Below are 14,338 nucleotides of genomic sequence, written 5' to 3' on the forward strand. Positions count from 1 at the left end.
GAATATAGGATATCCGTGTGGTCACAAAGGTTACAAGCTGTATGACATGCAATCTAAAAAATTCTTTATCAGTCGTGATGTTAAATTTTGTGAAGATGATTTTTCTGTTTCATTAGCTTCACAAACTTTGACATTAGGTTCTTCTACTCCCATTTTACCACTTCATGATCCATCCTACTCAAACATCCATTCTAGTTCTCCTCCTTATATTCCTTCTATTCCTTTGTCTCCTTCGCCTTCTATTCTTTCTTCAAATTCATCAGCTCCAGATTCACCCACTAAATCTAATCTTATCCCACCCGATACATCAGTTCCACTCTGACATTCTACTCATACGAAACAACCTCCAGCTTGTTATAATGATTATGAGATGTCTTCTGGAGCCAATCATTTAACCTCTAACTCAAGTCCCAACATTGACACTAGGTTTCCCCTTCATCATTACCTTTCATTCTCTATTTTTTTCTCCTACTCAACGTGCTTTTCTAGCTCTTATTATAGCCCAGACAGAACCTAAAACCTATGATTAGGCAGTTGGCGACCTATTATGCCAGCAGGCTATGAATGATAAAATTGCAGCTTTGGAACGTAATCATACTTGGTCTCTTGTTCCTCTACTACCTGGCCATAAAGCTATTGGTTGTCGTTGGGTGTACAAGATTGAGCACAACTTTGAAGGTTTTGTTGAACGTTATAAAGCTCGACTTGTAGCAAAGGGATATACTCAGGTTGAAGATGTTGATTACAAAGAGACATTTTCTCCTACAGCGAAACTTACTACACCTCGTTGCTTACTCACTATTGCCGCTGCTCGAAAATGGTTCACTCATCAGTTGGATGTTTAAAATGCCTTTCTCCATGGTAATCTAGACGAGAAAGTCTATATGTCTTTACCACAAAGTATTCGCCAACAAGGGGAGAATACAGTATGTCGACTCTATAAATCTCTTTATGGTTTAAAATAGGCTTCTCGTAATTGGTTATCCATATTCTCTACCACTATACAAAATGCAGGCAACACTCAGTCCAAAGCATATACTCTTTATTTACTAAGAGTAAAGGTTTCACTCCAGCTCTTATCTATGTTGTTGATATTCTGTTGATAGACAATGATCTCAAAGAAATTCAACATCTTAAGACTAGTTTACTCGAGAAATTCCTTATCAAAGATTTAGGGAATTTGAAATATTTTCTACCTGTTGAATTTTCTAGGTCTAGAAAATGAATCTTTATGTCTCAAAGGAAGTATTCTCTAGACATTCTTCAAGACACGGGTCTTACAGGAGCACGTCTAGAAAAATTTCCTATGGAGCAAAATCTGAAACTTTCTTTAACAGGAGGAGAAAAGTTTAATGATCCAAGTAAATACAGACGGTTGGTTGGCAGATTAATATATTTAACCGTTACTAGGCCTGTCATAGTGTATTCATTTTGTATGCTTAGTCAATTTATGCATGAACCAAGAAAACCACATTGGAAGGTAGTTCTTCAAGTTTTGAGATTCATCAAAGGTACTCTTGGTCAAGGACTTCTACTACCATCTGAAAATAACTTAAGATTACAAGCATATTGCGATTCGGATTGTGGTGGTTATCGAACTTCCAGATAGTCTATTTCTGGGTTATGCATTTTCCTTGGAAGTCTAAAAAACAAACCAATGTGTCCAAATCATCAGCAGAAGCCAAGTATCGAGCTATGACAATTACTTGTTTAGAGTTAACTTGGTTAAAATATATTCTCTAAGACTTGAAAGTTTCACTATCCGAATCAACATTATTGTACTGTGATAATCAAGTAGCATTACACATAGCAGCCAATCCAGTTTTTTCACGAACGCACGAAACACATTGAAATAGATTGTCATATAGTTTGAGAAAAATTACAAGCTGGAATCATCAAACTGTGTTATGTTTCGACTAAAATGCAATTGGCATATATTTTCACTCAAGCTTTGGGAAGACATCAATTTGATTTTTTGAAAGACAAGTTGGGTGTGATTGACATACACTCTTCAACTTGAAGGGAGTATTGAGATATAATATTTGGAGTATATGTTATTTATGAAATACATCTTAATATTCTTTCTTTTTATGATTTGATTTATATTTTATTTTATTTTATTATCAATATTTAATTACTTTATATTTTCCTTATTTGTAAGTATTAGTTGATAGCTTGTATCCTATTTAAAGCTTATGAATATCGATGAGAATACACACCTTTGATTCAAATTCTATTTCTCATTCTTAACACTTAGAAATGAAATTTTTTGGACCTATATTATAAGCTATAATAATACAAAATTAATTAATTAATTATTTTTATTTATTAACCATAGTCCACTCCACTATAAGCTTAGAGTCGTACTCTTATGTACAGCAGGACAAATTGTGTCCATAGATATAATCATTACAAGTAAGTTTTTCACGAGTTATTCGTAATTACAATTGGGTCAATAGTTCATCTTACCCTTGTAATTACACCTTTCATTTTAAGTGCACTTACTCTAACAATTTGTTTATGATCTAATTATAAAATAAGTTTTTCTCGGCCTAGTGAGAGGGTGGGTCCCATTATTCCCGAAATGAGCACTTAAGTAAATTGTTCATGTACTTCCCTATATGGGAAGTATGAGTTTCATCTCATACAATTATGTTCTAATTTGTCAAGTTTCCAAAATAGTAACTACAACAAATCATTATTACCTATGCAAAATGCAAATTAAAGAACAAACGTCCACAGTCAGGAGTTCATGACTCACTGAGGATATAAGATCGAGCCAACATATGATCATTCTGTAAAATATTAATATTTCTTATTAACGGACTTATAAAGAGAAATTAAATATTTAATGAACCAATTTTATACAAAATCTTTGTATAGGATATTCCCTAATCACATGAACAATTTCATCACTTCTAATCATTTCAAAGTGGGTCCTATCAATAGTATTACCCGAATAAAATATCAAACCTTATCCGTATACTATAGACGTTACCTTAAATATGTTCATTTTGTATGTCAACTACATACGGTTCAAAATTACATTAATAACCTTGAATTTTTTCATACAATAGATAATATTACATGGTAAATAAAATAATCAAAATTATTATTAAAAATAAATAATTAAGTACAAGACTTTATGATATAAATTCCAACATAGATGTGACAATATCACAACTCTCAATTATGGCTATATCGTTAATGTAACGCCCCTAATTTTCTCTAACCTAATTAGCGACGTTACCTTGTACTTGTATAACGAAAGAACGAGCGTAAGACAGTCTCAATAATAACAATACGTTCATTATTATAAGTAGTTCATACCTGGGGAAAACAATAACGACAGCCTAACCTAGGTATAAACAACAGATAACTAGAAGAACAATTACAATAACTATCTTCCGAGAGAATCCAACAAGACGCCTACTACACTACAAACCCTCCTTAAGACTTCCATGGCCTTTGCAGCGTTTCACCATTAGCCGTACATGGGGGCCTTGCCCTTACCTGAAAATATGGGTAGCACGTGGCTTGAGTATTATATAAAATACCCAGTAAGTCACCCCACTGTTGGGGTTAAACATATAATCATACATTAGGATACATGTGATCGCATACAATACACATACATAAGCACAAGTGTCAAAAGAAAGTAAACGAGAGAGGGGTCGGTCTTCCATTTCTTCCCATGGCCTTAGGCCCTTGCTTTGTCCGGGTGGGGTGGATGCATGGTACTTTCCCACACATGACCCACGTGCGTGACTATGGGCCCACCAGGCGAGTTCGCATGCGAACTCCCTAGGCTTGGTTTGGTCGGGTACATATGACATACAATACCGGACGCCATGGAAAAGGAGGGCCTGCATGATATCGTAGTGAACACAATATCGAATGTACGCATCCGTACCATCATTAGCATAACGGGGGAGTGCCCCATGTACATAACACATAGCGTGCATGAGGTCCTTAAGGTTTACCTCCATGGCATTATACATACAACGTTCCATCTCCTCACCGCATTACATAGCATAACTGGGTTAAACATCGAGTAAGCATATCGTAGCATACTAGTCATCACATTCATGGCATGCAAGGTTCTCATTACAATCGACATGTCAATTAAGCTCATACATACAGGGTAGCAAACCGTGGCACAAACATCACATACATAAACATGGCATATATAACACTTCACTACAAGAAACATATAACCTAGCATACATCAACAACACACATGGTGCATGCAAGGGCCACAGGGCACGCACCAACATACATACATAACTAACACCAACAGTAAGGTTACTTACCTCCTTGGCCTTGGCCGAAGTCACCCACAATGCTAACTCTGGCGCCTAACTACCTCCTATAAGATAACATGATACACTTAGAGCCCTTTCACCACTAGCTCTTATTCCTAGCTACCAAGGTACGTCCGGTACGTCCGGTACGTCCCTATCTCAAGCTGTTTAATCAAAATGAAGTTATACTGACCTTAGATGGTTGAAACAAGGGTGGTAATTGCTCTAGAGGGGTCAAAAACCTAGAAATCAGTATATTATTTGGATGTTGAGCCGCCAAGCCGCACTGTCAAGCCAAACCTAGCTGAGGTGGGAGTGCAATGGAGCCGCCGATGAAGCTGAAACTGACGGCCTACGAAGAACACCGATGACGCAGGGTTTTTAAACGCGTCTCTGGTTTGGGCCGAAAGGGAACGAGGCCCAGTGGTGGTGTCCGAGCGCGGCCTGCGAGTTGCGGACTGCACGCTAGCTGAGACGAACTCGCGGAATGTCGAGGGTCGACCCGCGCCCACCGCTTCGTCTTCCTCGCCCGAAAGCCTCGACAACCCTAATCACGGGACTTGACTACTGTCACCGGTGGGATCGTCGTCATTCGTCCGTCTCTGGTGGCACGTTTGTCTCTCCTTGCCCCGACGTATACTGGCGCCCGCTCCTACCTAAAGCTCGCGGTGTTATCGATCTCCCAACCCGATCTGACTGCCCCTCTCTCTCGCTCACGGTACAACAATGGCTGGCTCACCGAGAGGCGCCCACTGCGACCCTAGGGTTTAATGGGGTCCGAGGGAATCCATTTTCGGCGCGCCTCTTTCTTTTTTTTTTTTTGGAATGTGTATCGTTACGGTTAACTTCACAAAAATCTCGTTTTCTCGTGATCATACACATGCATGAGATCTCACAAAATAAGAAAACATACATTACAATTCTTGACTATAATGATGCATCATGAATCATAGTCTAATCTTTCATAAAACGTTATCGTTTTTGTATTACTGCATATATGCATCTTTTAAAAAATAACGACTAGCACTCCACCCTTATCCCATAACATGGTTGATATATATACATCATAAAACCTATGGTTTTCCATAGAAATTCGCATAGCATATTAGGTTGTCGTCATCATAGCTCACTCTCTAAAATTATATACATGCTATACATCAAGTTAGTCATCCCACCAAACACATAATGCTCTAATATTAGATTCATTGGCTTCAACTGCAGCTTATATACGTACTTTAGTCATCCATCATGCGTTCCAATGGTCAATTCCAGTCAATTCAATCCTAATTCATCCTTAAAAAAACAATAATAGCCCCGTATCCGACTCAATCTTACCACTAAAGCTTTAAAATAATTATCCTTAGCAAAATTGGAACTTCTCCCCATTAATTTTTTTTAAAAATAGATGAAAACGGACTAAAATGAGCTATAAAAGTATCAACTCGAGCATAAAACCTAAATCGAGAGACCTGGGTCGCAATCGGATCGTGTTGATCTTAGTGCAAATTTCTGTTCACCATTTGACTTTTTTGAAAGATGGTTGACTATTTGATTGAGTGATTTGAATTGAAATCAAAATTAAATTTGGTTTGGGAGTTAAAAATAAAAGCGAGCACAAAAGTATTATTATTATTATTAATTTTTTATTTTTGGTTTGGGAGTTAAAATAGATATTTTAAATATTTGAAAAACTAAAATAAATATTTTAAAATTTTAAAATAAAAAAGAAAAAAAAATATAAATAAGTAAAATAAGATTTAATTAGAGAAAAGTTTTGTTGAATTCCACTGGACGACGGTGCATCGTGATAATCGCATATTTGGAAATATAACCTCCAGTAGTCCCGCGGCGCCTGCGGCTGTGGTATATTATCCTCTATCACGACCTAACCCTAAACCCTTCGTCATCCCCTCCGGTCGCTGCAAAAAGGAGGATCCCGAGGTCTTCTTTCAGCCCTTGCCCACCGCCGTAGTACTGTCGCTATCGCTTATCACCTCCTCGCTGCAGTTTACTTCGTCAGTTTCCCAATCCTTGGTATGTCGATCTCGTTACTCGTTACTTTTATCGATCACTGTATGATAAAAAAAGAAAAAAGAAAAAAACTACGCTCCTATTCGTGCTCACAAACTTGTATCTTAGGAATCATAAATTTGATTTTGACTGTTATGATTTTTTTTTTCATGTTCGTACTTGGGCTGTAAAAGCTAGCCCTAGAAGTTATTAACAACTTGGTTCCGAAGTTTGAGGTTTTCTTTTCTTAATCGTGCTTCTGTGCATTCTCTGTACCGAATTGGTGCAACGAATTTCTTCAATTTGTTTCCTGTTAGTTGGGATTTATGGACTTAAGATCGCGTCTCAGGGACCCAGCTTGTTGAATTTTGTTTCCATTTTGTTAATTGATAGAACATTATAGTATTTCTGCTTAATTTTTTTTTTTAATGTATGTTTTCCATTGACGTCCTTGGATAATGAAGTTGGACCAAGAGTATTAGCTATTTGTAATATAACACCAATGTTTTGTATGAAAATGTCCTTAATTATGTTGATACGGAAGGCAGAAAATATTTGTACCATTCCTCTTTGGAATTGGATGCAACATAATTGAGGATCTCACCGATCAGCTAAAGTTAATCAACAGAGGACATCTTACATATTTTTTCAGGATTGTTTTCTCAATGCTGTTAAGAGAGCCGAGTAAGGTAAAATTAATCATGTATGTCACTCTTACCTCATCTCATGACACAGATGCTTTCTTTATGATAGATGGCAAGCGCTTGGACAAATATGAGCATTGCAATCATACATAGGGATATAGGGAGGGAATGGGAGAATCATTTTGGAGTTATGGGTATTATTTTTTTAAATGGAGCTTACTTGCTCACTCTCAGAAGAGCTATGCAGTGCTAAAATTCTGGAGAGGATGGGGTGATACAAAATTTATTTCAATTTTATTACACCTTTGGAGCATCTTGGAGCAAATGAGCAAATGGAATTGTGGAGCACGGCTCACATTGAGGATTGCTCTCTTGGTTTGCTTCATTGTTTTTGGTTCTGCCTTATTTGGAGAGCAAAGTTGTTGATGCAGATGGCAATTGGCTATGGTGGAAGATGGTGTTTCTTTCCTTTTGATGATTCGTTGAACAGATGTATGATGTTATGACATACATGTGCAGGACTAATATTCAAACTTGCTCGGAATAGTTTGTTGCCTTGAAGATGAGTAGTCGTTTTTCTCGCACAATATATGTTGGAAACTTGCCCTCAGACATAAAAGAGTATGAAATTGAAGATTTGTTCCACAAGGTATATGTCCTTAGCTATTTCTTGTATGGTTTCTGCAAATTGTTATTTTCTCTTTTCTTATTTAAATATATGAAGGTACGTTACAATGGTGATTTACAGCCATTCAAATTTATTTTCATTTTAGTTTTGATAAGTAAACTTACTGCATTTATTTTCTGTCTCCTGCATATCTAAGGCTTAAACTGTGTGAACTTACGAATTCTATTTCTACATGATTGATATTTCCTTGCCAGTATGGACGAATTTTGGATATTGAATTGAAGATTCCACCACGCCCTCCATGTTATTGTTTTGTGGAGGTATTGCTTTTGATCTTTAGTTTTTATCTACTTTTAGCTGCATTTACAAAGTTGTTTTTTCGTGATATTATGTTCTTTCTGCTGTTAGTTTGAGAATGTTAGGGATGCAGAAGATGCAATCCGAGCTCGTGATGGATATAATTTTGATGGTTGCCGTCTAAGGGTATCGACTGAGTTTTCCTTTCCTTTTCCTTTATTTCTTAATTCGTGTTGTATTTATATTCACATTTTAAGTTTTTCTAATAGGTTGAGCTTGCACATGGTGGTAGAGGCCCTTCATCCAGTGATCGTCGTAGCAGTTATGGTGGTGGTGGTGGCGGTGGTGGTGGAGGAGGAGGAGGAGGGGGAGGGGGACGTTTTGGTGTTTCAAAACGATCAGAATATCGGGGTATGAGAATATATAAGATGTTGCTATATAAGGAACAATGATGCAATTAAAATTTTCCATGTATAATATCATATTAGGTTCACATTAATTCAATGTGCTAATGAATGTCTAAATTCTCTCACAGTTATTGTACGTGGACTCCCATCTTCTGCTTCTTGGCAGGATTTGAAGGTGCTAGAATCTTTATTGCTCAACAAAAGATAAAGGTTTTCATTTATTAGATCATGTTGATGACTTAACTGGTATAATGCTTTCAGGATCATATGCGCAAGGCTGGTGATGTGTGTTTTGCTGAAGTTTCTCGTGACAGTGAAGGTAAAAAAGCTGCTATTGTTTTTCGTTTGTGCAAAATTGTTTCTGTATAGGAATGATTTCTTAAGCCAATGTTGCTCATATGTTTTGCTTTACAAAAACAACTCTTGTGTAAATTTCTGATCATGTTCCTAGAGCAATTATAATACACATGGTATTATTTAGAATGTAAGATGGGCATCATCCATAATTCTTACTGCAAATATTTAATTTATGCATTAGTTCCTCTCCTGACCTCGGAACACAATTTGATGGGTAGGCTTTTGTAGTATTTTTATCTCTGAAAAGTGGTTTACTTTCTATTTAGTGTCTCTGTATTGAGCTTATATATATGATAAGAAGCAATTTCATTCATGTATAAAATTCAAAGTAGGGATGGATAGATAGTTCATGATGATTACAAAAGATTCTCCTAATTGGATAAAAGGGAAGCACACCAATATTAAGCAATGATGCTTAACGGTTTACACCAAGGGATAACATAGTAGATAACAACATTTTTTTCTTAACAACCCAAAAGAACACTAATGACTTGGACGCATAGTAAAGTTTTGACATCTTTGAAGGGGTGGCATGTTATGACAAGCGAGAATGTCCTTCACATCTTTGGGGAGAGTTAATAGCTGGCTAAAAGTGTTGAGAATTTTGTCCCAATATTTACAAGCAAAGGTTTCTCTTTTGCAAAGAGAGCACTCTTGGAGAAATGACCATGACACATACCTTTGGCCAGAGATATCACCGGTGTTAATAACCCACTGGGATATATTTAGAAAAAAAATTTGATCTTCTGGGGATAATTACCCTCCAGATTCCATTAGCTATTGTCTGATCCAAGAGTTGTGCTGCATTCCCCACGATAACTTATAATTATTTGGTGGTGAAGGATCCACTACGATGTGCCATCTGTCACAAATGCACTCTTTTGAGTCTCGAAACATGATTGTGTGGCATTTACTCTCGTCTTCGAGTAAGTCAACCAACTAAAACTTGGGTCATTGGCACAAACAACTTATACTCAAATCATCAGCCCTACTTAAGAAAAAAACAGTTTTAGAAAATGGGGTTAGAGAAAGTTTTGGAAAGTGTTTGAAAATCAATTTAAGAAAGCAATATTTAAGCTAGCCAACAATAAGGAACAATGGCGACATTAATAGCCTGTAATTTAGGTAGAAAGAATTGATAACTAGTCACATCCCTTTAATGGTACGTTTTGAGGCGAATTGTCTTTTGCATGTGTAGGCATCCTAAGTGGCGAGGAGACGCACATAAATAACTAGCTAACATTAAAGCTAGGTAAAAGAATTTGGAATGGGCATGCGGCCACATGCAACACACTTTGGACACGCATGATGGTGGCTTCGTTTTCCACTTAATTGGTTGACGTCCCTGTCAATCGACTCTACACGAATTTAGAAGTGTGGAGGACGTGTTTCTAACTGTTCTTAGCATTAGGGAGTCTCTTTCGGTTTACAAAAAACTTTTGTACATCTCTTCTTGATTTTTCGACTCGCATCTATTTAGCATGATCTTTTCTTCTTTCTTCTTAGTAATATTTTTCATTGTGGCTAGAGGTCGTGTCTCCTCATCATGCTTGGTGTCTTCTTGATTGGGATTGTAAGGTTTCAAGTTACTTGCATGGACAACGAGGATAGTCTTTATCCATGAAAGCAATTGAGCGTTTTATGATGCCTTCCTAACTTTTTGAGTGACTTCCACTGATCCTTCAATTTTTGCATCAGTCGCTAATTCTTGTTGCTTTGGAATTGAAATTATTCTGGTCATAGCTTGATAGAACTTTTCCTTCGATTTGGAATTCTCGTGGTTTGTGTTTTTGATTGACCCATTTCTTTTTTAGTTCGGATGATTTTCCTTAGTAAGCATGAACTACCTTAGAGGTTTGTCTCTACACTTTGGTGAAGTTATTGGCTTGGGGATGATATGGTTTCAGATTACTTACATGGAAAACATCCAGGAGGGTAACTGAAGCCTGTAGGAGGTCTTTTGACTTTCTCAATGACTTTGACTAGTCTCTCATATTTTTGCACCAGTCGTTGATCCCTATTACCTCATAATTATAATTTTTCTGGTCCTAACTTGAAATTCTAGTTGCATGCATTTTAGATCTGTCCATTTCTTCATTTGTTGATATATTTTCTCTAAGTAAGCGTGTGCTATCTCAGAGGTTTGTCTCCACCTTTCTTTCTGTCGAGGAACTTTCTTGGTAGTTGAAGCTAAACTAGGCGTTATCAAGCATTTGTGTCCGATTTTTTTGTTGCGCATCAATGAATTGACGCTAAAATTCTTTGAGCATATTGTTAAACCTTTGAGTTTGTCCATTTGTTTGGGATGATTATGATTGTTGGAAGAAATATTCAAGTTTTTCCATCCATTAAACTTGTTATGAACGTTAATTTTATTTAGGGTGCGATAGAGGGGAAGGAGAGGTCATAGGATGAGACAGAGGATGGTGGAAACCCAACCGAGGGGAAGGAGAGGTCATAGGATGAGACAGAGGATGGTGGAAACCCAAAAGAGGGGAAGGAGAGGTCATAGGATGAGACAGAATGGTAGGTAATCACTCATTCACCTATCGGTATCGGTCTCACAATTCCATTGCTTCCTCATCCTAGAAAAAATTATCACTCCCATCCCCAACTACCAGAGAACGGAGAAGAAAGAAAACAAAAGAAAACTCCTTAGCAATACCTTTCCAAGGATTTGGTTTTGGTTCTCATGGGAAATGGGGGTTCTCAACTGGTTGTTTTTAAGACCCAACCTTTTCTGGACGGCACACAAATATGATTTTGGTGATTGGTTAAATCACGTTGTTATATGTCTAGCTATTTTTGGGAGAAAAGGTCTTAGGGTAACGTTATGTTATTGATGTCTCATTCCCAGTTTTCATTCCATCATGAATTGCTATAACACATTCTCTTGCAACTTCGTATCATCCTTATATTTTGTTGTTTAATGGTATTTTGGTGATAACAATGTGTTATGTTGTGCCACTTTGATATTTGAAGAGGCAGTATTTTTCATTAATTTATAATCCAGGGGCTGTATTATGCATAAATTTTATTTTTTATAATGTTTAGCATGTGACGTACCACTGATGCCAATCATTTACACTGTACTACTAAAAGTTGTCTATTTCATTATCCTTACAAGTTCTAACAGATGTCAGAAACTGAAATTACTTCAAATTGATGATAATTAGATAAATATTTACTATTTGAAGTCAACATGTCCAGGGACATTTGGGGTTGTTGATTATACTAACTATGACGACATGAAATATGCTGTAAGTTTTTCTAAAAGCATATTTTATTAGAAGTTCCGCATTATTCCAATTTGACACTAATGTTTTTCTTCTGTTATTTAGATTCGAAAACTTGATGATACTGAATTCAGAAATCCTTGGGCTAGAGGATACATTCGGGTACCTTATCTTTCTCAGTTATTTTGAATTAGCCGATGTTTGTTTTGTTTTTCCATCTACAGCCTACTCTCTTTCTATGAGAAATTTAAGAAACTGAATTCAGTTTTTGTGCCCCTTGTTTGTGGATGACATATGGTTGCAGGTGAAGAAGTATGATGGAAGTCCCACTAGGAGCAGGAGCAGGAGCAGGAGCAGGAGCAAGAGCAGGAGCAGGAGCAGGAGCAGGAGCAGAAGCAGAAGCAGAAGCAGAAGCCGCAGTAGAAGTCGAGGTCGGGATCGGGATCGTAGCCGAAGTCGAAGTCGGAGCCGAAACCGAAGTCAAAGCCGAAACCAAAGCCGAAGCCGAAGCCGAAGTGCTAGACCAAATAGGAGGTTCCAGCTTTTCTGTTGTACTGTTATCACTCTCTTGGCCTTATATTTCACATTATAATGTTTTCTTGTACCATGCAGCAAATCAGCAGAAAGATCTGTTTCTAGATCAGTTTCAAGATCAAGATCTCCATCCCCTGTTAAATCTTAGGTACCTGTGGCTTGTGTGTGTGTGTGTGTGCGCGTTTGGATTTGCTTGACAAACTTTTCTGTAAAATACGCAGGCCACTTTCGTAATCAAGATCTGGTCACCATGTCAGGTATGCAACTTCCAGTTTTAATGGTTTAAAAACTGTAAACTTTTCATATGCATACTTTTATACTCATGGTTTATAAAGTGATCTGATTGCACAATCTGCTTAAATTGGTAGTGGTATTAGAAAAGAACAAACCTTTGGATAAAAATGTAGAATGAGCGTGTCTGTTTTATGGGTGTAGGGAATGGGTACGATGATTATCTTCTGGACACTGCTAGGTTTGTTATATGTAGCATGGGTATCTCTTTGCTAATGTGATGGTGTTTCACTCCAAATGAACTTGAAGATTAATCTTAATACAACTAACCATCTAGCTCGAGCTTCTGTCGTGATGGTTCTAGATAACTAAATGTAGTAATGTCATGGTTAACTTCAGTTTTTGGCGACTTGAGTTTTAGTTTGGTCTCTACTTCAAGTGGTTTGAATCTCGATTCCACTTCAAGTTAAACTTATATAGTATTAAATTAGAAAGATGATTTGAGTAGTAGTGCCATATGAGTAGCAGTAAGTAACAGAAGCTGAAATCTCATTTTCAGGCACGAGAAGGAAGCGAATGACGCAGGAGCTTATATGATTGTATGAATTGCGTTGAAATTCATTTTAGTTAAGGGAACCTATGCAGCAGACTGACTGGTTAAATGATGGAGTTGATTTAGCTTGAAAACGGCATGAGTTGTATGGATATTTTCTTAAATCCTGCCCACATATCGACCTTACTATCATTTTGTTTGGAGACTTTTTTTTTTTTTTTAAGGTATCTGCATGTCTTAACTTGCACACTTTCTCACTTTTTTTTAATTCTTGTTTTGGAATTTTTTAATTTAAATCTCTCTTCGATTACCATTTATATTTCGTTTTTGGTTTTCTGTTTTTGATATTTATGCTTGTTTTCTTTCAAGTTTCAACTCCTAATTTCTTAAACAAACCTTTAACTTTTGTCAAAGTCTTAACATTAAAAAAAAAAAAGTTGGAATTACTTTCATAAAATCTTGGTTCTATCTGTTATTATTTATTTATTTTTAACTAATATTTATTTCACTTAAAGCTTGAATAACAAAAATCAATGTATTTATTTTTTGTTATTATAATAAAATTTTATTTGAAGAAATGGAAAATGATCATATTTTAAGCCTCTCCTAAATTCTACATTGCGCCTCTTTCTTTTTTTTTTTTTTTATTCATAATTTTCTGTATACCTAAATTCTCGTTCTATGCGCTTCCCCTTCGTCTCATTCTCTTCCACACTTTCTACAATCTGTACCTACGCTGCCTTGATTCTTCATGGCGACGCCATCTCCCTCACTCTGACTCTCCTTCCTCCTCTCTCTCTCTCTCTTTTTCTACTTCTGTTCATCTAATATCCTCCGTCCATTTCCACTTCTCTCGATCTTAGGTGGACACGCTTTTCACCTAATTTCGCCTCCAAGAGGAAAGAACATTGACGATATCTTTCTTGATGTTGGATCTGCTGTTGCTCTCACTCTCCATTGCATGTGCCTCTCAAGATGAAGGTATGCGGTTTTTCAGACTTTTTTTGCTTAAGTTAACATCCTTCTCTACTGTTGTTCATGAACGCAAATTCTGTCATAATAGAACCTATATGGCGTGGAAATTTCTAAAATCTACCTTGTTCGGAATTTGATAAATATCCATACACATTTTTATAT

The 14,338-nt window shown here is 36.7% G+C and overlaps 1 protein-coding gene across 7 annotated transcripts; it reads left to right on the top strand.

Moving 5' to 3' along the window:
- The first annotated feature begins 6,091 nt into the window (after window positions 1-6,091).
- On the top strand, window positions 6,092-13,450 carry LOC111430311 (serine/arginine-rich splicing factor SR34A-like). Of its 7 annotated transcripts, XM_023066520.1 has the most exons (15): window positions 6,092-6,338; window positions 6,967-7,003; window positions 7,068-7,405; window positions 7,478-7,607; window positions 7,841-7,906; window positions 7,995-8,069; window positions 8,153-8,294; window positions 8,419-8,465; window positions 8,552-8,609; window positions 11,858-11,907; window positions 11,989-12,045; window positions 12,188-12,417; window positions 12,496-12,565; window positions 12,639-12,674; window positions 13,208-13,450. In XM_023066520.1, the coding sequence occupies exons 4-13, from the start codon at window positions 7,521-7,523 to the stop codon at window positions 12,563-12,565; spliced, it is 882 nt and encodes a 293-aa protein (XP_022922288.1). In that variant the 5' UTR covers window positions 6,092-6,338; window positions 6,967-7,003; window positions 7,068-7,405; window positions 7,478-7,520; the 3' UTR covers window positions 12,639-12,674; window positions 13,208-13,450. The 7 variants fall into 7 exon arrangements, with proteins under 7 accessions (XP_022922288.1, XP_022922290.1, XP_022922289.1 ...); XM_023066522.1 differs by lacking the exon at window positions 7,068-7,405 and having other exon boundaries at window positions 6,967-7,017; XM_023066521.1 differs by lacking the exon at window positions 7,068-7,405.
- The last annotated feature ends 888 nt before the right edge of the window (window positions 13,451-14,338 follow it).

The sequence above is a fragment of the Cucurbita moschata genome, unplaced genomic scaffold, assembly GCF_002738365.1.
Source record: "Cucurbita moschata cultivar Rifu unplaced genomic scaffold, Cmos_1.0 Cmo_Scf00033, whole genome shotgun sequence".
Taxonomy (NCBI): domain Eukaryota; kingdom Viridiplantae; phylum Streptophyta; class Magnoliopsida; order Cucurbitales; family Cucurbitaceae; genus Cucurbita; species Cucurbita moschata.

Coding starts and splice junctions, on each gene's coding strand:
- LOC111430311 (XM_023066522.1), top strand. CDS start 7,521: ATGAGTAGTCGTTTTTCTCGCACAATATATGTTGGAAACTTGCCCTCA. Junction 7,608..7,840: donor TTGAAGATTTGTTCCACAAG/GTATATGTCCTT, acceptor TTTCCTTGCCAG/TATGGACGAATTTTGGATAT. Junction 11,908..11,988: donor ATGACGACATGAAATATGCT/GTAAGTTTTTCT, acceptor TCTGTTATTTAG/ATTCGAAAACTTGATGATAC.